Here is a 24,750-nt window from a genome sequence, read left to right on the forward strand (position 1 = left end):
GTTTCTCAGCGGGGTGACTTGGTGCCCAGGGGCCATTTGCAGGAATGTCCAGTTGTCACAGCTGGGGACCGGGGGGGCAGTGGCATGTAGTGCAGAGCAGAGCGGAGCGAGGCGACTGGCCGGCCCCCCGTGCACGGGGCGGCCCGCACATCACACAAGCGCCCGCGCCGCGGGCCGCCTTCGCCACCCGGAGCCCGTTAGCCGGTAGGACCGGCAGCGCCCCGGCGGCCTCCGCAGTCCGGGTAAGACTCCGCTTTAAACACCCTGCCCACGGTAACGCGTCCGCCCCCGCGGCCCTACCGACGGCGGAAGCGCGGCCGCCACCGGGGCGGGCTTCCCCGGCGACCCCGGAAGTTCGGCGGGCGGGGCGCCCGCCCAATGGGACGCTCGGGGGGCGGGCCGAGGAGGCTGAGCGCCCGCCCAATGGGGACGCTCGGGGGGCGGGCCGAGAAGGCTGAGCGCCCGCCCAATGGGGCGCTCGGGGGGCGGGCCGAGGCGGCGGCGCGCCCGCCCAATGGGGACGCTCGGGGGGCGGGCCGAGGAGGCTGCGCGGCCGCCCAATGGGGCGCTCGGGGGGCGGGCCGAGGCGGCGGGGGCGGGGCCCGTCTCGCGACAAGGGCGGCGGCCCGGCTGGGCAGAGCGGCGGCACCGGCGGGCGGGCGGGCGCATGGAGGGCGCGGGCGGGCGCGCGGGGGAGCGGGCGCCGCTGCTGGGCGCGCGGCGGGCGGCGTTCGCGGGCCGGCGCGCGGCGTGCGCCGCGGTGCTGCTCACGGAGCTGCTGGAGCGCGCCGCCTTCTACGGCGTCACCGCCAACCTGGTGCTGTTCCTGAACGGCGCGCGCTTCGGCTGGGAGGGCGCGCAGGCCAGCCAGGCGCTGCTGCTCTTCATGGGCCTCACCTACCTGGTGTCGCCGTTCGGCGGCTGGCTGGCCGACGCGCTGCTGGGCCGCGCGCGCGCCATCCTGCTCAGCCTGGCGCTCTACCTGCTCGGCATGCTGGCCTTCCCGCTGCTGGCCGCGCCCGCCACGCGCGCCGCGCTCTGCGGGGCCCCGCACCCCACGCGCGTCCGCAACTGCTCCGCGCCGCCCTGCCCCGACGCGCCCACCCGCTACTGCGCGCCCGCCACGCTGAGCGCGCTGGCGATCGTGGGCCTGGGCGTGGGCGCCGTCAAGGCCAACATCACGCCCTTCGGCGCCGACCAGGTGAGCGCTGGGCGGGGGCGGGGACGTCCCGAGGCCCTGACGTCCCGCGCGCGGGGCAGGCGGCCGTGGGGACGGGCACCCGGCGCGGCGGCCGCGGAGGAGGGCCTCCGTTCTGCAAAGGAGCCCTTGGCGGGGACACCCCACGGCCCCAAAGGAGCTCCCGGACCGGGCACCGCGGGTGGCGAGGCCCCGGGCGGGAGGAGAGGACGGAGGTCCTGGGTGGGCTTGTGGCCGCGTAGCAGTGGCGCTGCGGTCCCCAAATGTGTCAGATCGACACGTGTCCGCCTTGAACCCACACAAGGTCAGACGCGGGTTGTGTTAAAGCGGGAAGAGAGGTGGCGGCTGGGGCCAGGTCCGGAGCCTTGACCAGGACGTGCACGTCTGTGTCGGGGACAGGAGGGAGCCTTCGTGCACCTTCAGCAGAGGAGCAACGTGACCTGATTTATGTTTGTGAAACACTCAGCTTCCGGAGCCCCGGGCGTGGCCCTGTCGCCTGCAGCCGAATCTGGGCTACTTCCTGTTTTGGGAGCTGAGAAGAGGGACGGGTCTTGGGTTTGTAAATGGAAGGGGGAAAACAAGAATGTTTTGTGACAAGTGAAAACTCCATGAAATTCAAATTTCAGTCTCCACAAAGAAAACTTTATCGAAACGGAGGGCCTGCTCATGCCTGTCTGCTTCTCCGCTGCGCAATGGCTGTTTTCACAGTAGAGGAGCAGAATCAGTAGTTGGGACAGAGACTGAGCGTCTCTCAAAACCTAAACTATTTAGGCCCTGCTGTCAGACGACGAGTGCGGACATACGGTGGAGAAGCTAGGTTGAATGGGAAGTGGTGGCAGCAGGATGCCGGTAGGAGTGTGTTACACCAGCCAGATGAGAGAGAGTGGAGGCACTGGGCGTGGAGCGAAGAGGGTGGGTTTGGGAAGAGTTACGGAGCTAGAGTGAGCGAGAGGAAAGATAACTCCTAGGTTTTTCTGTTAAGTAACCATGTAGTTGCCTACATTCACTGCGGGCTTTCTGTGTGCTAAGTACTTTATTAGTCCACACGCCGCCGCTGCTCTTACTGTGCCCATTTTACAGATGAGGAAACGGAGCTTTGAGATGTGAAATCATTTGCTCCAAGCTACACAGCTAGTGCGTGACTGGGCCAGCACTCGAGAGCCTGGTCTTTGGAATGTGAGCTTCTCCGATACCTGTCGAAGGCTATCCATCACAGTAAGGCGACACCTTGTAGTCACGTTGGAGGTAATAGTTGCCTGGTGTACCGAGTTCTTCATTCTCTGCACCATGGAGTGTGCTTCACACACTTGATCTCACTTGAACCGCACGTGGATCTTCTTACATCCGTTCTTCAGACCAGGAACCGGCACGAAGAAGGGATTGGTCGTTGCTGTTGTCCTGTGGGCAGTGAGGGATCGAGCCAGGGCTTTAGTGCAGGTCTGATTCCTTAGTCCATACTTCAGCCACTGCGCCGAGATGAGCGGGCCGTGTGTGTTCCGTGAGGATGAAAAGAAATGCGGGGGCCGGGTCTCAAGGCCGGGGCGTGTGGCTTTGGCCTTGAGGTGCCATCAGCTCACAGGCCCAGCAAAGGCCGCCTGCTGGGAGCACAGTTGACCATCTTCAATGGCCAGGCCACAGGGTTGAAGGCTGACATGAGTCTTAGGCCCTTTCCTGCTCTGAGTGCTCCCCCTACATGGTCCTGCTGAGCCCCCAACAATTTATATGCTACAGTTGTTCTGTCTCACAGGAAACGGGCTTCAAGGGTTTCACCCACCAGGGCACACAGCCAGTGAGTGGGGCAGCTGGGTTTGGACCCAGGCGTGATGACTTAAAAGGTAGTGTTCTCGGGGAGATGACAGATGCAAAATTAATGTAATTTCTTAAAGAACAAATGGTCTTATAGGGGTTATCTACAACACATGACAGAATATGCGCTCTTTTGAGGCGTCGTTAAATGTGGACATTAAAAAGAAATGTGTTCTCTTCTACAAGATAAGTGGCCTAATCTCTCCACGTCTGACACTCGGGAAAACCAGGAGCACTGCAGACTCGGCGGTGTTAGAGGCTGGGCAGCCAGAAGCCGCGCATTTTCATGAGGAGGAGGTCCCAGAGGTTTTCTAAGGCATTTGTTTCAGACAGTTGGGATAAGTGAATATTGACAACATATTAGACACACTTGTGTTGCTGTGAAGTTTCCCAGGTGTCATAATGGCATTGTGGTCGTGTAGAAGGATGGTCTTGTTTTTTGGGGATTCATGATGAAATCTCCGGGGTGAAATATGATGCTGCACCTTATTTTTAAAAAGTTTAGCCTGAAAGAATATTTCAAAGATACAGACAAAGAACTAAGGATGTGAGTCAGTGATATAGGAGTGTATTTCTTAATTATTCTTTCAACTTTTCTATCAGTTTAAAATCTTTTTTAGTAAAAATTAAGGAGATGCCCAGCAGCTGATCCATGGATAAAGCAAAAGTGGTCCATCTACACAGTGGAATATTATTCAATAAAAAGGAACAAAGTGCTGACTCTCAATGTAATGTGGAGGAACCTTGAAAACATGCTGAGACACACCAGGCACAGAAGGCCACGGAGCGCATGCTTCCATTTACATGAAACGTCCAGAACAGGCAGAGCCAGAGAGACGAGAAGTAGACTCGTGGTTGCCAAGGGCCGGGGGAGGGGGGATGGGGAGTGACCACAGGGAATTTCTCGTTGGTGTGACCAGAGTGAGGAATTGGATGGTTACGTGGTAGTTACAGGACTCTGGAAACAGACTAAAAACCACTCGGTTGTAATTTCAAAAGGTGGATTTTTTTAGTGTGTGAATTGTATCTCTTTAAAATCATGTCGAAGGAAAAAGTACCCTTATGGCAGGTGCTGGCTGGCTGGTCTCTGAAGGGAATTTCAGAGGCTGCCCTCCCCGGGGTGCTGGCTGCGTGGTGAAGGGAGCCGTGGTCTGGGGCGTGAAGCATGTCAGGTCACTGTCATCTCCTGGCCCTTCTGATTTGAGGACAGCTATTTATGTTTTGAAGCTGCTGTGGATCACGCCCGTCTTTGTCTCCAGCGTGGGGCCTCTGGGAAACACGCGAAGTGGAGATGGATGGGGTCAGGCTGTACGTAAGGCCCGGGTTGACTTTGGAAAGAAGATGAGTAGCTGAAGATTCTAAGGGTGATGGATTTTGATGTGAGTCCTGCCAGCCCCATATATTCCCCCAGTGCTTTACCTTTTTCAAAGGTCACGGTCGTTCTTGATGGGTGAATGGAGGGTTTGAAGTAGCAGTCTGAAAGAAGAAAAGACGGTTTTACCGATAGAGACAGCAAATGACACGTTTTTTTCCTAGAGGAAAAAATGCACTCGTGTGCATTGTAAGGAATTTTCCCACAGAAGCCAGCTGTTTGAGCCACGCTCTCGGCTCCGTGATTCCGATCGTTCCGCTCCCCTCTGAATTGATGCGGCCTTGTCTTTTCAGCAGTCACGTGAAAGGCTGCTTGCCCTTGGTGGACGGCGGGGACGATGATGTAATGTGACTAATGGGGTGCTGGCTGCTGGCTCCTCAGCCCAGGGCACCTGGCATGTGATTTGCAGTGTGCAGGAGCCAGCTTCCCATCTGTTCCCAGAGAATCCCTGGTATGTCGTTATTTAGGGCCTGGGCACCAGGCTTAGCTTCCTCTCAAGTCATTTCTGGTGAGTCCCACTTGGAAGTTTAGTCAGTGGGCTGGCAGGGTCAGCAGGATGTGAGTGTGACTGGAATCTTAGGGCTTTGCCAGACTAATGAAATGTTAGTGTTTTCATGCTTTGTTTCAAGAAGATACATCTGACGACTGGGACTGTGGGTACAGTGCCCTGGGGTAAGGGGGAGGCCCGCGCTGTATTTCGGTGTTCCTAAATTATGTCTGCATTAATTTTAGATTCCTGTTTGCTGGCCCCCTTCCCTTGTAAGCTCCCCCCACCCAATTACTTGTATTTATATCTTCAGTTATAGTTTCTCTGCCCACAGTTTTTCTTTCCTCTGGTCTGTTTGCAGGAGAGCGTGACGGGTGACATCCAGCTTAGTGACATTGAGATGCATTGCGTGTGCATGAAGAGCTGTCTGCCCTAGACCTAGAAGAAATTCCCCAGACAAGTCATTTACTCAGTGGTCGGGCCAGCATTTGGTCTAGGACCTCTGTGCGGTTCAGATGTAGGTGGGAAGCGAGTGTAAGCTTCTCCTGAGAACACGTGGTTTATTTAGAACTCAGGCTTTGAGCTTGGGATGGTGGTTACAATATAATTCCTTTAAGCATGTTACTTGCCAACACGTAAAAAACAGCGGTTCATGTATCATCAAGTAATGTGCTCACTTAAAAGGTGCGTTTTTGTGGATCGTAATTGGGTGTTTGGGCTCCACGAGAAGCCTCATCTGTTGTTTAGGAGTTTGCCCCGTGGACCAGAATCAGATCAGATCTGTTACTGGAACAGAAACTGTCCAGCCTTTCCATAACCTGTGAGGTCAGGACGAGACGGCAGGAAGTCTAACACTGCGGACTAGACGGTCTGTGTGAGAGCCAGCGCCAGCCTTTAGTCAGTAAGCCTGTTACAGGTTTTATGAAGCGACTGGCTGGTGTGGATGTGAAAACCCAAGTGGGAAGGGAAGTTGTGGGTGCCCCCCCCACCAGGGGCTGTCACCAACGAGATGGGCCCCCTGTAGGGAAGTCGTCTTGTGGAGACTGTACACCCAGAAGTGGCTTGTTCCCTCGGTGCGTATGTTTGTCCAAGTTCGGGAAATGAGGGATTTTTGAGTCTTCCAGGAATCTGTCCTTGTCAGAATGTCCCCTGATCCCAGTGGTGGCCTTGCTGATCTAATGTCCGTAATTTCCTCTGTGCTCCAGTTCTCTCCAGGCGGGAGCTATGGAGCTGTGACTGGAAAAGTCTCCTGAGAAGTTGATTAAAATGCAGACACCTCGGCCCAGGAGGCCCCAGGCAGGCAGTCCACACCGTGTTTTGGGAGCCTCTCCAGGATTTGTTGGATTTAAGCATAATTAGGAGACACATTACCCAGAACGTGTAGCAATGGAGAGTGTAGGTTGCTTTGTTTAGTTTTGGTCAGGGGACCCCGAATGGCTCAGTAAACACCATGGTCGTGTGGCACTTCTTCCAGGCTGTGATGACAACAGTAATTGTAATACAGAAAAAATAGTTTTAATGTAAAAACATTACGTCTGTGTTTCATCCTTGACGTTTTTCAGACGCTTTCCCACCTGTCTCCTGCCGGTTGTTTCAGGTTAAAGACCGAGGCCCAGAAGCCACACGAAGGTTCTTTAATTGGTTTTATTGGAGCATTAACCTGGGCGCGATCGTGTCGCTGGGGGGCACGGCCTACGTGCAGCAGAACGTGAGCTTCGTGAGCGGCTATGCCATCCCCACCGTCTGCATCGGCGTGTCCTTCCTCATCTTCCTCTGCGGCCAGAGTGTCTTCATCACCAAGCCCCCCGACGGCAGTGCCTTCACCGATATGTTCAAGATCCTGGCATATTCCTGCCGTCCGCAGAAGCGCACGAGAGAGCACGGTCAGAGTGGGTGAGTGGGACCCCGTCCCCGGCTCGCTGCAACTGAGGCACCTGCTTCCTGTCTGTCACCTGCTCACTGGGCGGGGCACCGGGCGGAGTGCTTCACGTCTCACGTCCTTTAACTCACGTCACCAGCCAGGAGGCGGGACAGGTGCCCCTCTGCACCTGAAAACCAGCCCAGCATCCTGACTCGCTCTGCTTTTACGTTTTAACCTGCACGTGACCTTGTCTCCCCGCTGATGCCGATGGCAGCTCCCGACTGCTTAGTTATATGCGGACGGTACAGTAGAAAGGTGCAGAGGCTTAGAGGAGACGGCACAAACTCGGTCCATTTCTCTTCTTTTAAAAAGCTTGGACAGTCCTTTGAATGAGAAAGCACGCAGCAGTTGCTTACTTTGTAGGTACTTCTCGATGCTCCCTAAACAGTCAGCTGTCACCTTACACTCTGGGTCAGCACGTGAAGGGTCAGCAAGGGCCGCCTGATCCGATGGTCATGCCAGCCGCTCTCTGACAGAGGACACAGCAGAATTTTGGTGCAGGGAGGGCAGCTCCAGGTCCCATTTGCGTGGGACTTCCCGGTTTCAGCCCTGAAAGTCCCATGACCTGGGGAAGTCCCACAGCCCTAGGCAAAGGGGGTCCCCGTTGCCGATCACTAAAGCCAAGTTCAGAATTTGCCCAAGAGAAACCTCAGAATTTGTGTTTTGCTATTTATTGCAGTATAATTTCCATGCAGTAAATGCATCCCTTTGGCTGTCCAGTTCCGGAAAGTAGGACAGATTTGTTCCATCGCGTCACCACAGCGAGGCCAGGATCTAGTCCACCACCCAGGAAGTTGCTGGGACCCGTGTAGTCAGTCCCTCAGGGACCTGTCCATCCAGGTGACCTTCTGGGGGGGGGGGCGGTCCCTGAGCCCGGAGCTGACCTCAGGCAGGCACGCGGGCTCCCTGCCTGTGGCACCGCACGCTCCTGGTCGGGTGGCCCTGATGGCTGGAGTGTTCTCCAGGCCCTGACCTCAGGCACGCGGGCTCCCTGCCTGTGGCACCGCACGCTCCTGGTCGGGTGGCCCTGATGGCTGGAGTGTTCTCCAGGCTGGCCCCCACATCTGCCCCCTTGTGGCTTGTGTAGCTCATTTGGTCCTTGGAGCCATAAGGAACGTCTGCTGTCCCTTCCACGGGGGAGATTTCCAGCTGCACCCAAACCGCCTTTGTGGCCCTTCACCCTGGCTGAACACCTCTGGTTCCTTCAGCTGTCCCTGTGTCGAATTCCGACAGGTGTCTGAGCCACCCGTGGGACCTGGAATCCTGGTGGGGCAGTGTGGCATTGTGACTCACAATTGAGCATGACAGACGGTGGGACCACAGCACAGTTTTAAGAGTGAAAATGGTTCCGCCCCAGCAGCGGTCACTGGTGCTCTCCTCAGGCACCGCCTGTCTCCAGGCAAAAGCAGAGTTTCCCACCCTAGAGGTCCATCCTACACACGGAAGGCCCTTTAGCAAACCACATCCTTGGAAGGAACCCCTCGCGGTTTCTGTGTGTGTGTGTGTGTGTTTTTCCTGGTAGACACTGCGAGAGGACCCATTGCTCCGGGGACATTGGTGGGTTTTAATGCACAGGTGCCATAGTGAAGAGGATTTTCACTCAGGAATCGGATTCCCTTTAGGTTTGTTTTTGGAAGCCTCCTTTGGCATAATTAAGATAAAAAGGACTACGTAGCTTGCAGAAAAGTTGATGGCCCAGAGAATTCTCAGATTGTTCTCTCCTTATGCACAAGTTCCGGGCTCTGTGACCTCGGGCAGGTAATGACCTTGTAGAGTCTGCGTGTTCTTTTGAGCAGTGGAAAGGGACCCATCCCATAGGACATCGTGAGGCCTGGGTGCGTTGACGTGTGCACAGCTCCCAGCAGCACGCCTGCCCCTGATGACAGTTCCTTTAACATTAACGACTGCACGCAGGTGCTCGTCTTAGAATCCGAAGGGAGCAGGCAGCGCCCCATGTTCCCTTATTGGCACTCTCATTTTATCTGCCCCATCTCCATTTCCTTCTGACTTAGGTTGGTCTGTGTTTTGAGGATGATTTAGTGCCATTTTTAAATGAAATCCACTCAGTTCAATCTGTACCTCTTGGGAGTTGAGAACCTGAGAACTAACGGACCCTCTTCCCAGAGAAGGCACACGCGTGTGCATACAGCCCCTGCAGACAGTTCCGGGGAGCAAGGCCTCATCAACCATCATATCGACTTGTCTGTTCCGTGTCATGAGTGACCGTGCCTCCATGTTGGACCTTTGTATGTTGCAAAAATAATACACTAACAATATGTATGAGCTAGGCCAGGCTTTAGATGCATGTTGACTTAGCGGTTCTTTAACTATATAATGAGATGAAACAAAAATAATGTAGCCAGTCGCCTGTGAGTGATTCCTGGTGAGAAAATGGATGTTACTCGACATTTAAGTGTATTTAGAAACACACGTGCAGTATGACAATAGTCGTCATATGAAGTATACGACGACTTTCAATTTCCTTATTTGGTCAAAAAAAATTTGGAACAGCTATGAATGTTCTCAAATGAAAGTAGGAAAAATACCTTTGGAATTTAGAGGTTTACTCTGAGTGGGTTTTTTTTCTGATTCTTTTCCCCTAAGAGACAAAGCTGCATGAGGATAGGGACGGTATCTTTTTTATTTATTCGAGTACCCCCAGTACCCACTTAAAATGGAGTTGGGCAGATCATAGGTGCCCGGGAAATATCTGTTGAAATAAATTTAGTTTTTCTGTACAAAATTTGACTAAAATGTTAAGTTAAAGTTTTCAGTTTTCTGTACTCTTAAAGTTCAGATTAAAAATCTGAACATTGTAAGACAGATGATTTAAAGTAGTGGTAACTCAGCTAAATGGGACAGCAGTTTATAGACTGGAAAGCAGATGACTGGCATTTCTGGCTTTAGAGAATAGTGTGCGATTAAAACAAAACGTTTTTCTCTGGTGCCCCTAAGGAAACGTTAGAGCACGTTTCTCCATTGGAGTGTCTCGGAGCTAGGAAAGGGCTCGGAGCTATCCACTGGGACCCCATCATTTTATCACCAGTGAAACAGACCCAGGGAGGGAAGCTGCTAATACGAGAGCCAGGCTCTAAGGCCTGAGTTCTGACCAAGCAACAGGCCTGCTGGGGGTGGGGGTGATGCCTGTGGGTGGGGAGCAGAAGGGTAAGTGTGTCCTGCCGAGGGCTGGGCCTCCAGCTCAGAACCAGCACTGCCTGGGCTTAAACCAGCCCCAGCTCAGGCTGTGTTACCTCAGGTCCATTCCTTGCCGTCTCTGTGCCCTGGCTCCTCCGCTGTAGGCGGCTGGCAAGGTGTCCTGACCCTCGCGGGCCTAAGGAGTGAGCACTCATGTGACATTACCATCCTTGTCCTGAGCACTGGCTCTCCCCTCTCAGCTCTGCCTTTATACGAGACGACTGCTTCCCTGCAGTAATAGGGCAGGGCCTGCCTCACATCACACCCATGACCACGTTTTACATTTGACTAGTGGCAGCATCCGTGTCGATTGCAGGTCTGGACATTTGATAAATTCCCTAATTAGAAATTCCAACAATCCAGCGCAGTTTTCTCTTCAAATATGAACCCCGTGGTGGGGCTGCTGTAGGTATTGCCAGCTTCAGATGGAAAACTGCAGGCCTTCCTCCCACAAGTGGCCGGTTGGCGGGGGACCAAAGCTGGGACGAGATGGGCCGCAGTGCCAGCTGGGACCACACTGTACCTTGTAGCCTCGTTAAGTGACAGTGGCTGCAGTAGCATTTTGTGTCAGCTGTTTCGGGACGTTTTGCAATGTTTGGCAATCATCGGGGTAGCTCTGGTTGGTGTGGACCATTAGTAGGTAATAAAATGACGTTTAAGTAAATTCAGTGCAGCAGGCTGCTTTCCTACCCCAAACTTAGTTTGTGACCAAATAATTGATTTCGAGGGGTGGGAAAAAACTAATTCCTTCATTTTATTTCCCAAAGTGAAGGCAGTGGAGTCTTTCAGCAATCTTCTAAACAAAGTCTGTTTGATTCATGTAAGATGTCTCGAGGAGGGCCATTTACAGAAGACAAAGTGGAAGATGTGAAGGCTCTTGTCAAGATTGTCCCTGTTTTCTTGGCTTTGATACCTTACTGGACAGTGTATTTTCAAGTGAGTGGTGAGAAACAGGTTTAATTTCCTTTATCTCCCTGTGAAATGTGACCCTGGCACCCGGCAGGGCCATCACTGAAGTACATAGGGTTCCGTGCTTTCTTTCCCCTGAGTCTCTAGGGTCTTGGAATCTTGTTTTTAGTTACAGAATCGTTTTTGCTCATTTAAATGTTTTGAATTGTTTTTCAAAGCAGCAGCTAGGAATGGGTACACCTCTGTTTTTCCAGGCCCCTTATTTTCGTTTGTTTTCTCATTTGGATAACTCTGATTTCTTTTTCAAAGTTGATCTCCAGATGAATTTATGATGATCAGATAATTGACTTGTCTGTTCCAACCTGAGCCATTTCATTGCCTGTCTGATTGCAGAGTAGGCTGGGGGAGGGCCGAGTCACGGGAAGTGTTAGAAAGGCGAGCTGTTCATGGATAACGACACCGCTTTTTACCCCTAGATGCAGACAACGTATGTATTACAGAGCCTTCATTTGAGGATTCCAGAAATTTCCAGTATTACAACAATTCCTCATACGGTGAGAACAATTGGCAGTGATCTGAAAATGATCACTCAGGGTTTATGGGACAGGTGGGTCCCTCCTAGCCATCGTGGGTACCTTATAAGTGTTACCAGTTAGCACGAACCAAAAGCATTCTTACTGAAGTGGAATTTTTACTTATTTTAGAGACTGTTTTTCTATTGGTTGGGTCATTTACTAGATTAAGTTAACTAATGTCAGTCGATTAAACATGAATGAATATTTTCACCTGAATCTCCCAGCCTCACCTTAGAGCACAGAAAAATAAATGCAAATCTGTTTAGAAGTAATATCTTGCCTCAATTTCGGCGTCTTGAAAGTGACAGGCCCGAATGCTTTGTAGACCTGCGCTTGGGATACGCCTCTCCCTTTCCAACTTCAGTTGTTGGGTAAGTGACCCCCTGTTCTGCAGAGAAATAAACTCGTGTTTCCCGTCTTCGTTCTAGTTCCCAGCAGCCTGGCTCACCATGTTCGACGCGGTGCTTATCCTTCTGTTAATTCCGCTAAAGGATAAGCTGGTTGATCCCATTTTGAGGAGAAATGGCCTACTCCCGTCGTCCCTAAAAAGAATCGCCGTCGGGATGTTCTTTGTCATGTGTTCTGCCTTCGCTGCAGGTGAGAAGCCACCTCCACTCATTTCTGCTCAAAACGGACTTGGGCGGTTGTGGGGAGTTCAGAATATAGTGATCGACCCCGACGGATCGGTCCACGTGTTATCAGGAAGTGTGTACTTTAAAAGAGAACTGCACAGGTTATTTTAAACCCGAGTTGTTCGTTTTGTACCTTCTCGTTATAGGAAGTTTAGGGTTCTTTAGGGATGTGTCAGTTTTCTTCTAGAACACACCCCAGGGAAGTGCTCTGGGAAGTGGCTTAGACTGAGTCAGAGGAACTTGTCCCCATCCCATTGATGTAGGTTTCGGACAACTGCTGATTTCTGACCAGAGGGATTTTTATAAGTTTAAGGTATATGTTTGTCACACCCCCTAGGATTCTAAACGTCGGGTCCACTCCTAGGCTTCAGTGCTCCCCCGAGCCCTTTGCACGCCATATACAGGCAGCGTGCGTTTTCCTGGAGAAAGGTTTCATCAGTTACAGGTTCACAACCAGCCCCTACCCTTTAGAAAAAAAGGAAAAAGTTCAGCAGTAATGCCTAAGTATCCATCACCGAGGGAGGCAGCGACCCTTTGGGGGGCCCTTTCTGTCTCCATAATTCTTCTAGTGTGGAATATAAATTGAAATGTCTTCTGCTGAGGTATTGTGACTTTCCCAAGTTATTTGGACTTCTTCCTTCATTAATATTGGAAAATGATTGCGCCGTAAAACAGCTTCATTTATAATAAGAAAGCAACTATTCCTGAATCAACTCTATCACCACTGCTGTGAGGAATTGGATGCTAAGCTCTGCTGAGACAGAATTTAATATTCTCCAGCAGCCTTCATCTCCCACCGCCGAGCGAACATATTGATAGGGTACTTAATAGATGTAAAGAAATGAGTCCCCAGGCTTAAGAAATCCATATCCCAGAGACTGGGACATCTTAGAAGACAATTACGTTTTCTCTCGATCAAATAGATAATTACAGTGAGGTCGTGTCTGAGTCAGTTTGGACCGTGTGCTTTCCTTGTCATTCGCCTGTTCTCCAGGCCTGGGGCACATGGGAAGCCAGGTGTGAGAAAATGGAGCTGAATGACAGCTGGGCTCCAAGCAGGTGTCCACAGGCAGGCAGGCGGTGGTCAGCGGGACTGTCTGGGGGCGCAGTGATTGGCTGGAGGTGCTGTCCGTCTGTCCGTCTTGTCGCCCCTGAGTCCCTGTTGGAGGCTCGGCTGTGATCTCAGCAGCGCCCCCCTTTCCCAGATTGGGGAGCCCTCTCTCTGCTCATGACCACGCTGGTCACATGCCACGGAGGGGAGGCCCTGGTCTCTCGCTGTGGGAAAGGACATGTGCTCCGTTCCCCAGGCATTTTCTAGTCGGTTCTGCGTTGGGCTCCTTTAATACCACCCGCCGTCCCTTTCAGTTTCATTATGGCTGAGGAGTCTCTGCCAGCTGCCCTGAGAGCCTTGGAGGGAGTGCCTCTGGTTTCGGAACCTGTTTGCGCAGGAAACAGCTGGCAGACCAGGGTCTGTTGAGAATGCCCATCGGACACGGCCGTCCTGCCTTTGGAAAGTGCTGGAAAACACAGGGCAGCTTCCTGTGCTGAGCAGAATCGGGCTGCCTTTGAAGTGGCACTGGCACGCGTGGGGACACAGAGCTTTGAGCTGGCGTGGCTGCACAGCTCTGAAATGGCAGCTTCTGAACCGATGGACTCAGAGACGGAAAGTGCCTGCTATGCTTATAGTTCTAGGCTTGCTCTGCTAAGTGGCCAAATCCTGGGAAGGAACGTGCCTGTCGCTGGTCCGGACAGTTTAAACATCCCATGACTTGACTGGAGCACAGTTTGTTAGTGTCACGGAAAAGGCCCTGTCTCGTACAGCTCCTTTCCAGCGCTAGTGAGGATCGCTGAGTTGGAGCAGTAATGACCTTCGAATAGAGACCCGCAGCTATTGTGGCAAACCAACGTTTTGATGGAAAAGAAACTATTTTGCCTAGTAGCTTACTATATTCATTACTAATAAATTTGCCTTTCAATCCACTACGTTCACCCCTAATAAATCAATGTATTCCACTTAGTGCCATACCAGCCGCTAATAATTCTTTCTTTAAAGTTTCTCAGATGAGAATAGAGCAGGTCTAAGGGGCTTCTTCAAGTCTTCTTAAGAAAAAGAAACATCTGAGCTGATGAACTCAGAAATGGAAAGTGTGTTAATTTGTTAGTTTTCCTTTGCCCCTTAAAAACGTGTGTATGTGTTCTTTAGTTCCTAACATAATCCCGTGCCTGCTGAGAACTTTAGGACCACAAAGAAAAACAAACCTAGAATCACGTAATCCGCAGCGCTCACACGACTGGTATGGTATGTGTCTGGTCTTGATTTCGCTGCACGCATACACTGTTTGTGTTTCTGCACAAATGGAATCCTGCTACATAGGCTGACGTGAGCCTGATTGAGAAAAAGTAAGCGTAAGCAAAGCGTGAAGGTACGGTAACGGCCATGCATGTTACATGTAAGGAGGGAAACCCTCAGTACCGAGGAGTCGTCCTCACACAGGTGGAGACGCAGTTCCATCACCCCAGGAGGCCCACACTGCCATCTGCACGTGCGTAGGCACGTTCCCTCCGTGGTGTGTGACAACTGGTGGTACTCCCTCTGTCGCGTGCTTTAAACACCCTAACGTATCACGAATATCCTTCAATAGCCCGTCAAACATTCAGCTGCCATCCTTTATTGCCATGTATGTAGGGTCCTCATTCTCACCGTTACGGTCATCGCTTTAGTGAAATGTCTGCTGCTCAGCTCCCTCCGTCCCGTCACGGCCTTCAGTGCAGGAACTACAGCGAATGTCCCAGGCTGGAGCGTGTGCTGCAGGCTGTCGGCTCAGGGCTCGGGGCTCTGGGCTCTGGGCAGGTGTCCAGCACGCACTCTGGGACCCGGCAGAGCCCAAGGGCTTTTCCCCAGGTCCTCGCTTCTTAGAGAAGAGCCAAGAACCGCGGGTCTGCAGCGAGTTTTTAAAGATGATTATTGCAGAGTCAGTCCCTGGTCATCAAAAATACAGAGATGGAGGGGGTTGGATTCGTCCACCCGCCACCCAATGACGGACACTTTATATCTTCCTACAATATTTTCTGTGACAGCTAAATGACCTCTTTTTAAAACAGAAAGGAGCAAGCCATTCCCACAGTTCATAGCCCTCTATTTCTGTGTGCTACATACGTACCATTTTCTGTGTCAATTACAAATTCAAATTATGGTTTTTTAACAGCTACGTAATCTTCCATTTTTGAATGTACTATCATTTTTGAAAACGAGTCCTCTCTTATTAAATGATGGCTGATTCCGGTCCTTATTTAACAACACGCCCTCTGTGTGCCTATGTGTGCACTCGTCTTATTGTTTCTGTGGGGCGGTCAGCCCAGCATGAAAACGCCAGCCGAAGTGCACAGAATTTCTGACGTTACAGTACCCTTGTCAGTACTGCTTACTTTTTTGTGTTAATCTCTTTTGTGATGGGTTAAAACATGGTACATCTTTGCTTTCATGTATTTTTTTTAGTGATGCTTAAGGTTTTTCCCCAGATTGAACAGTCGCTCTGTTCTGTGTACAGTTTGTGTTGTGCCCAGTGTTCTGATGGGTTTTTCTTTAGTTATTATTCAGAATTTTATTTCACCTTACATATGCTTTTTCCAATTAAAAAAATTTTCCCTTTAATTTCATTTACGGTATCTTGCAAAGTCTTACACATTTCTTCATTTAGGTCCTATCCATTTAATGTTAAGTTTATTCCCAACTACTTTATGTATTAGGTTGGTGCAAAACTAATTGCGGTTTTTGCAAATTTTTTTAACCTTTTAAACTGCAATTACTTTTGCACCAACCTAATATGTTTCGTTGCTCATATATGAGATTTTTTTTTTTTAATTGTGAGTTTCAGTGAATTATTTTCGAGGTGGTCACGCATCCTCTTCAAACGGTTCTTAGAATAATTCTACCTCCCCGCTGTTTGCCAGCACTGGCTAGACTGTCTCCTCTCCCCTGACTAACGAGCGCCGCCCGCGGCTCGCTCACTGTGAAGGGTCAAGCTCTCCGTTGCCTCTTAGTTGGAAAGGGTGCTGCTAACCATCTAACTTTACCTCACGTTTACTGAGTGTTTGGGGCAGAAATGAGTGTTGGATTTTGCTCCGACATCTCATTTTGTTTTCCAAGAGGATTACATGCCACCCGCTCGCCCCCCAGCTGGGCTACCCATGCTTTTCATTTATATTAGCTTCCTGATGTTTTAAGTATTTCTGCGTTTCTAAACTAAGCCCTGCTTGTTAAAAGGGCTGGCTTTGACCGCTGGACTGGAATCGGCTGCGGTTTCATTTAGCACCTGTGTGTCCGTAAGTGACACCAGTCAGTGCCTCGTGTCTCGGGGGAGTGGGCAGAGCCCCCGTTTCTGTAGGCAGGAGACGGACACGATGAGGGTGGGCTGTCTGCTCCCAGGGAGGTGCAGGACTTCACCTAGAAAATCTGTGAACCCACGACCGGAGGTGAAATTTGATTGCTTTTTCACTTTTTTCTCAGTTTTGTGCAGATTTCATTTCCTCTTGAATCACTTAAGCACTTTTTTTTTTTTAAATGTCCCTAGTAAACCATCCATTTTATTATTCAGTTTTAGAAAAATCATTAGTGGAGATAAAAATAGACTTTTAAATAAATCCTTTGTGTTTCCTTCCTCATTGCTAGTTTCATGTGCGTATGTTCTCTTTTTTGTTAGATCTGCCGAGACTGTATGTATTTTGTGGTCATCCCATCTCTTCGATTTATCGGTTTGATCATTTGTGTTTTCTAAGTGAAGGATTCAGTTATTAATTTCTTTCTGTTACCTTGGGTTTGTTTTATGATTTTCTGTCTCACTTCCTGGGTTAGTTCTTCGTTTTCTGTTGCTTATTCCTCTTTCCTGTTCCGCAGTGAAAGCAGGAGCTCTGAGGCCACTGTCCTGCCTGTCCCCCAGTGAGGATGGGGAGGTCGGGGACCCCCGGCTGGCCTGCGAGGAGGAGGTGCAGGTTTCCGTGGGAGCGAGCTGCCCACTTCCTTCCCTTGGTCCCTTGATGTCCGTCTTTGCTTGAACATGTCACTTCAGATGTGGCTTGGGGTGCAGGTTCCAGAGCTTCTCTTGTCATCACCCTGCCAGCCATGTTATGGTCTTTTTCGTATTTTTAACGATATCCCATTGCCAGGCCCCAGGCTCCTCTCCTCCTCCATGCGGTTCTAAAACGTGTATTTTTATATATGCATTAAATCCTGGGGTCTGTTATTTCACTTGCAGCTAGAGCTTCTTGAAAACCAAACATGTCCACGTTGTTAACCTCAGACCTTGGGCCCACACACTGTCGTTTCTAAACTTTATTGTGATGGTTTAGTTTTGCTTCTGTGAAGAGTGGCCATTTCGCTGTGGCTGAGTTCCCCCTGTCGTCTACCGCTTGTAGGATGAGCCGTCACTCGGTGGTGGCCGTGCCACTGAGAGTAGACCCTTTCCTTTGGCTTCTGAGGTGCAGGTGCCTCATTAGTCAGTTACCATGGTGATGACAATGGCAGTGGATCAGCTTACAGCTCGTACCGTGATGTGACAGTCTCGAAATGTATAACCTACGGACAAGCAAATAGCACTGTCTTTTCATCGCAGGGCTCTAGCCCCCCCCCCCCCACCTTAAAACAGAACAGGCGCGTAGGTGAGCAGTCGGGGTGTGAGGAATAGATTGAACGTTCTGCACATCTGGCTTATAAACACCATGTGAAACGCGTGTGAAGTGACCCTGTGTCTTAGTGACCTACTCAGGAAGCTGGAAGTGGGGGCACCCTTCCATTGGGGTTCCGGGAGCTGTGTACTTGGGCGTCGGCCTTTATGTGCTTGGCAGCAGACGCCTGGGAGCGGACAGCCAGTGGTTTAGTTTAATTGCAGATGTTAATGAGCAAACGCTGTACTGACCAACTTATGAATTCTAGGGATTTTGGAAAGCAAAAGGCTGGACCTCGTTAAGGAGAAAACCATCAACCAGACCATTGGGAACGTCGTGTATTTCGCCGCCGACTTGCCCATCTGGTGGCAGGTCCCTCAGTACGTGCTGATTGGCATCAGTGAAATATTTGCAAGTATTGCAGGTAAGCTTCCGTGGCACAGGGGTGTGGGGCGAGTCGGGCCAGAAAGGGACAAAAGCCATGACGTCTTCTTACTGTGTTGAATATGCTGAGACGAAGCAGCGCTTTGTGTTTTTGGTGGGCAGGTGTGTTCAGAATATGAATTGGTAAGTAAGCAGTGGCTGGGGTTCTCCTGTCGTGGTACAAAAACAGCTTTTTAAAAATATTTCCATGGAAGTCCCATGCCACCTTAGAGGGGCCACAGGAGAGAGAGAAGGGCCTCCCTACGGGGGTGGGTTTTCCGGGTCCGGCACTTCTGGTCAAGCCCGGCCACGTGACCTAAGGGTGCAAATGGCAGCCCCAGCTCAGCGGTTCAGTTCGGACTCACAAGAATACAAGTCTGGTTTTTAAAAACACGTTCTCCTGGGTCGTGCTCTCCTTTCCCCATCAAGTCTGCGATCAGGAAGGTGGGTTCTGTGCAGACCATTTCTGGCTGCTGGGACGGGGAGAGAAAATCAATGACAAGCAGAAGCCAGCCAGAGGCATGGGGGTGGGAGGAGATGGTTTTCACCTCACACACACATGCCGAGTCGGCTGATGGATTTCTGAGGGGATAAATCACCCAGAATGGGCCTTCCTTTAGAATCCATGGCAGATCTGCGCGTCTGGTTATTATAAAAATCTGAATTTATAGCTGTGCCTGCTGGAATTGTTTTAAAATATATTGCCTTTAAAACAGAATTCTTAAGTAGGTTCCGCATTTTAGTGTATCTACTTTGTTTTCAGACTCCCATTAGTTGACACTAGAGGAAAATTTTGCTTCTCAACCTTTCTTTCCATAAAGACCAAGACATTCTACGAGCTGACGTATCAAATGTTACCTTGAAGTTTGAGAGCAAGGAGCGAAGTCTGTGTCCTCGCGTCTTGTAGGACCTGTCACTGTGACAGGAGGAAAAGCCTCCCACTCGTAGCTCTGATTCTCGAATTCCCATAAATACTGTCTTCCAAGCAGGGGACGGAGTCGCGCCTTATTCAAGTTCTTACGCCCCCGCCCCCCACCCCCGGCTGCTTTCCTGCCCTGCGGGGCACTCAGCACAGGAGCGGCGTCCGGCCCTCAGCTCACCCCGTTGCTCCGCAGGTCTGGAGTTCGCCTACTCGGCCGCGCCCAAGTCCATGCAGAGTGCCATCATGGGTCTGTTCTTCTTCTTCTCCGGCGTCGGCTCCTTCGTGGGCTCGGGGCTGCTGGCGCTCGTGTCGCTCAGGGCCATCGGGTGGATGAGCAACCACACGGACTTCGGTGAGGCCACCGTCCCCGCTCAGCAAGTGACTGCTGCGCAAGGGGATGTTGGGAAGGAGCGCGGTGTGAGTGTGGGTTGTCCCTGTCCCTCCAGCCTGGCCAGTCCTGCTGTCCCCGTGCCTGGCCGGCCTGGGACGTCCTTGGTCTGCAGACGCCTTGTCCACCTTAACGTCCACGTCGCGGTTTCATTTATGGACGTCTGTCCGTGTGGCGGCTTCTTCCCGACCGTGCCTTTTAATTGTCTGCTGTTAAAACAACAGATAAGCGCCCTTTCCCAGTAAACAAACGTCACTCAGACCGATCGTATGGGGTCTCCCAGCTGAGGGCAGTGGGGGCACCTGGGGCGCTGGACACACGCTCACGAAAGGCGAGTTTGCTGTGTCCAGTTGGAGACAATGGCGTTTCCCAGTGGCCCGGGACACGAGGCCTGTCTCCTCATGTGTTCTCGCTGCTCTGTGTGGCACCCATGGTGACACCCCACAGCACTCCAGGACTGGAGGGGGGACATCAGGCGCCCTCTGCATGTCTTCACACCCGTCTTCCGAAACGTCAGCTCTGCCCTCCGCCTAATGGGGGTGCGGGGAGCCCCTGCAGATAGTTGGGAGGAAACACGGCATGAAACAGACTGGGGCTCACTGCCGCATCCGGTCTGATGTTTGCTCCTGCTGGCGGAGCACACAAAAGACTTCTTTACTTTCCCCAAACGTTCTGTACAGAAAAAAGTGGAAAGAGGCTTAGTTGACATTATTTCTCTCGTGGCCAGTTTTTACAGATTGCCATGCGGTGTCACACTGTTCACTGATTGTCATCTCGTCCTCTTCAGCCCCGCATGGATTTTCCTGAGGATGAGGCTAGAAGTGGGTCACATCCCTACGTTCCTTTGTTATGGGCTCTGGGAACACTCCCTTCCCCCTTCCAGGAGAGACATGGGGTCCAGGAGCAGGAGGGGTCCCAGCAGAGACCCCAGTCCGGAGCCCCTCTTAGAGACATGTCTGACTTCCGGTGACTTTTTGCAAAGGCTTTGAAAACAAAATGCTTGTTTGTTTTGAATTACAGATACGTGATTGTTTTCTTTTTTTTTTCTGACCACCCTTAAAAGTCACTCTGACGTAGTAGGAACCAAATTAAATAGGAAAAATCTTTTAAAATCTCTCATAGGCTTCTTTGTTTCGTTTTCCAGGTAACATTAATGGCTGCCATTTGAACTATTACTTTTTCCTTCTGGCTGCCATTCAAGGAGCTACCCTCTTGCTTTTCCTGATCGTTTCCGTGAAATACGACCGTCAGCGATCCAGAGGGGGTGGGACCCCCGCCAGCAGGAGGGCCTCCCGGCTCTGAAGCTCACACAGGGTCTCCACCTGAGGGGCCCGCAGGTGACTGAGGGGGGCAGGGTGTAGGTCGCTGTGAATGTCTGGCTTCCCCAAAGCTTGTGTGACACCGGCACTGCTGTCTCCCCTCTTCAGCCAGATGAACTCGGTAAGTGCCTTACTGGTTTGTCTCCGCGACGCTGGGCCTCCTGGACAGGGCTGCAGAGGTGTGTTGCTTCTCGAAAGTGAAGGCTGCTGCGTCCATCAGGCCGCGGGTTTCCTTTGGACGAAACCCACATGTGGAGAGCGCACGTTCTCGGGAGGCTCCTCATAGCTCAGTCGGCTTCTTAGCGTTTCAAACAGGTGTTGTCATTTCCTTCGCACGCACCGTGTCATCTGACTTTTCTTTTTTGATTAATAAACATCTCATTTTGAAGAACGGGAGGATTTTTAAGAGAAGTTTGGTCAAACACTGCAGAGGCTTTGTGTGAATGTCCTGGTCACTTTTTTTTGTGAGCCACACGTCTTGCCATTCCCCATTCTTTGGCACTGCTTCAAACGATACTAATTTTTTAAACTATTGACATTGCTTTTCTTCCTCTAAGAACATGCATTGAGAAGTCTTTAAGCGCATGTGTCCTGTCTCAGGCTGCAAAGCAGCTTAAAGAGTTTGTTACACCTGCCGCACCAGTCCTGCTGTAAAACACCATCTGGGCACCCTTCGCGGGAGGGTGTCAGGAGAGAGTTCTTTTGGACAGAATTAATGTAGTTACACACAGTGGAAAGCGTTAAATGTGAACTTGAACTGTTTGACTAGTCACCAACTTTTGTATTTTACATGTACGTGGCGTTCTGATTTTGTTAAATAAACTATTCTTTATTTGTTGCTGTACTTCTGGTATAACTTTGTTCTCAAAAGCACCTCCAATTTGAGACCCGTGAAGTAGTTCTTTGCATGGATCCCATAACCGTCGTTTCTTCGGCATTTACACAGTGTCATGAGGATCCCGAGCTGTCACATTGAAGGCACAGAGTTTCCCGAGTCAGGAATTCACAGAAAATCACGATAAAGTACTTGTTCCTGACACGACTCAGGTTTCCCGAGGTGGTGATTCTTGTCTGCTCTGGATTCAAATATACTTTATATTCAGAAAAAACAGACACAAACACAAACCCCCATTCTTTTCTTACTGTTTCGGTAATACGAAGCATAGGAAAACGACAGAAAAGTACGAGGCAGTCTTGACCGGTGGGGTTCAGTCAGGTACTGTCAGCGTAGCGCCAGCGCTCACAGGGCTGCAGGGTGAGCTGGTGAAGAACAACCTAGAAAAGGGGGAGAAGCTCTGCCTTTGGGCGTGCGTTACCCTCCAGACGTGGAAGTGCGTCTTCAGGATACGTTGCATAGTGTAAACCCTGAAGCCATGATGTCAGGAAGGAGGTTTTCCGTGAGGAATTCGCCACAGGAGGGACGGATGACCGGTGCAGTGACAGGAACTGTAGGCTGCTGTGCACGTGCAGTGTTGACACCCGGCGCGTGAGGCGGGACTGGAAGGACCAGGTCCTCACCAGCCCCCCCTCCTGGGTGTCCATCGTGGGCTGGGGGCTGGAAGGGGCCGGGGCCAGAGCTAGACACACCCTCGGCGTCCGAAGGGGACTCGAGCAATTTAGCCGAAGCGCTGCCTATGGAGAAACAACCCTGTAATTTTCATTTGAACTTAGAGGGTGGGTGGAGGCTGGACAGGAGGTAGGACAGGGCACAGGGTGTCCTGAGGGGCAGGTGGGCCTTGAGTTTCGTTTATTTTGGGGGGCTTTCGTTGTTTGGTCGTATGGAGGTTTGTGAAGCACTAGTATCTGACAATTTTATTGGTCACTTAGCCAGTGCGTGTTGATAGGCCTTTCTCCTGTGTGAGCCCCTGGGGCCTGGCGGACCCCCACCCCAGGCCGCCGGATCCTTCAAACCCCACCGACGCCTCCTGAGGAGGTAGGAGTTCGGGGGGCCACCCCACTGCCTTATGTTGGTGACCCTACTCGTGCTCTGCAGGCCGGACACTGGTGTGGCTGGGAGCCGCGGTGACATGACCACCCCACACGTCACCCCATCTGCACACCACGGGTCACCCCCGTCTACACTGGGAATTACCCGCGTCTCCTGTCTCTGACGGGCCATACTTCCTGGATCGGCAGGCTCACCTCCTTCCCCTTCTTGCACACAGTCCCCTTCCTGCCTGATGATGGTATCAGTGACCAGTCGGGAAGAATTTGTCACCCATGGGGCGCTCCTCATTTAGAAGGAACAAGCACATACACAGAGCAGCTAGCCGGTGGCTGGGACAGAGCAGTGCAGGTTGGGGCCCTGCAGTTACGGAAATGGTGGCGCATGGCTCCTCACTTAAGGCGGCTCTTCATAAAGGTACTGAAGTTTCTCGGGAGTGGGCGCCAGACTATGTTTTATTCTCTATTCTGTACCCTGCACGGGGTGGAAGTTCAGATCAGCATTGTGGTGATCTGAAAAAGCCAACCCCTCCTCCCCCAAGACGTCCCATCCTGAGCCCTGGAACCTGAGAATGTGGGACCTTACATAGCAAAGGGGGCTTTGCAGATGTGAGGAAGTTAAGGCTCTCCAGGTGGGGAGGTGATCAGGGTCACCTGGCTGAGCCCTGACAGCAGGAGTCCTTATAGTGAGAGAGGGAGGGAGGCAGGACGTCAGGAGACAAAGTGGCTACAAAGGAGAGGTCACAGAGGTTGTGGGCTTTGAAGATGGAGGGAGGGGCCCCAGCCAAGGAATTGGGTGCCTCTAAAAGCTGGCAATGGCCAAGAGAGGATTCTGCACAGGCCTCCAGGTGGAAAGCTGCCCCGCTGACACCTTGGTCAGCTCACGCTGCTGGAACAGAACACCACTGACGGGCTCAAACCACAGAAACAGATTTCTCAGTTTTGGAGGCTCGAAGTCCAGATCCCGTGCCGGCCCTGGTGGTTGCCTGGCTTGCAAATGGCCACCTTCTAGCTGTGTCTTCACATGGTGGGGACAGCGGTGGGCAGGAGGGTTGGGGGTGGGGTCCCTGGTGTCTCTCCTTATAAGGGCATTAAGTGCCATCACATCACGGGGACCCCTCCCTCATGAGCTCAACTAAATCTACCTCCGACAAACCCCATCTCCAAATACCATCATACTGGGAACTAGGGCTTCGACATGGCAGTCTGAGGGAGGGGACACACATTCAGTGCATGGCACCCCTTTCACACTTCTGACCTCCAGGATTATAAAATAGTGGGTGTTGTTTTAGGCCCCCAAGGTTTGGGGAATTTGTTACAGCAGCCCCAGGAAACAAACACAGGGCATGTATTACATTGGAACATAGTAAGATTTCTTAGCCATACTCATGTGCTTTGTGATGTATTTTGAAGACACAGAACTAATGACTGTTCCCTAACACCAAGGTATCCTAACGCTCTTTCCTCAACCTTTTACATTTTGGGAATCAGGGATTCTGCCCCAGCCCCTCCGTGGACAGCAGGGTGGGGCTGTCCTCCCCACGGGGGTGAGATTGGGTACAAAGTGTAAGGGGAGCCCAAACCTCCTAACCAAGCAAAGTGATACGTTAATGCATTATTGTAAAAATCAGAATGGATGTGAAAACTCCACGATGAACAAAAGACTGAAATTTTGAATGAAGGCAGGACTTGTCCCGCTCTCAGCAGGAGATGTAGCCTCCGCCTGCCCACCTGTGTCCTCCTGCTGTTGGTTCCCAGCAGGTGACACTCGGGCACTCTCCACAAGGCCAGCGAGTGCGCTGACCGATTGCAAATGGGGGGTTTATCGAAAGCACCCTCAGTGCGCCAGACAGCGTCACTTCTGACGCCTCCTGTCACTCCTGGAGCTGAAGGGGGGTGGACACACCAGAGATGGTCAGAGGGGCCTCCCGTGGGCTTATGCGTGCGGTGAAAACGGTCTGCCCGAGCCACGCCGTGAGACCCACAGGACCTCTTGCG

The 24,750-nt window shown here is 51.6% G+C and overlaps 1 protein-coding gene across 2 annotated transcripts; it reads left to right on the forward strand.

Annotated features, from left to right (window-relative positions):
* Positions 1-664: 664 nt before the first annotated feature.
* Positions 665-21,652, forward strand: SLC15A4 (solute carrier family 15 member 4). Of its 2 annotated transcripts, none has more exons than XM_081036386.1 (8): positions 665-1,201; positions 6,461-6,756; positions 10,747-10,915; positions 11,365-11,442; positions 11,892-12,060; positions 18,025-18,180; positions 19,295-19,453; positions 20,634-21,652. In XM_081036386.1, the coding sequence occupies exons 1-8, from the start codon at positions 668-670 to the stop codon at positions 20,789-20,791; spliced, it is 1,719 nt and encodes a 572-aa protein (XP_080892512.1). In that variant the 5' UTR covers positions 665-667; the 3' UTR covers positions 20,792-21,652. The 2 variants fall into 2 exon arrangements, 1 of the variants encoding a protein (XP_080892512.1); XR_013992443.1 differs by having other exon boundaries at positions 668-1,201; positions 18,943-19,453.
* Positions 21,653-24,750: the final 3,098 nt, after the last annotated feature.

Source organism: Rhinolophus hipposideros (assembly GCF_964194185.1).
Source record: "Rhinolophus hipposideros genome assembly, chromosome: 24".
Taxonomy (NCBI): Eukaryota; Metazoa; Chordata; class Mammalia; order Chiroptera; family Rhinolophidae; genus Rhinolophus; species Rhinolophus hipposideros.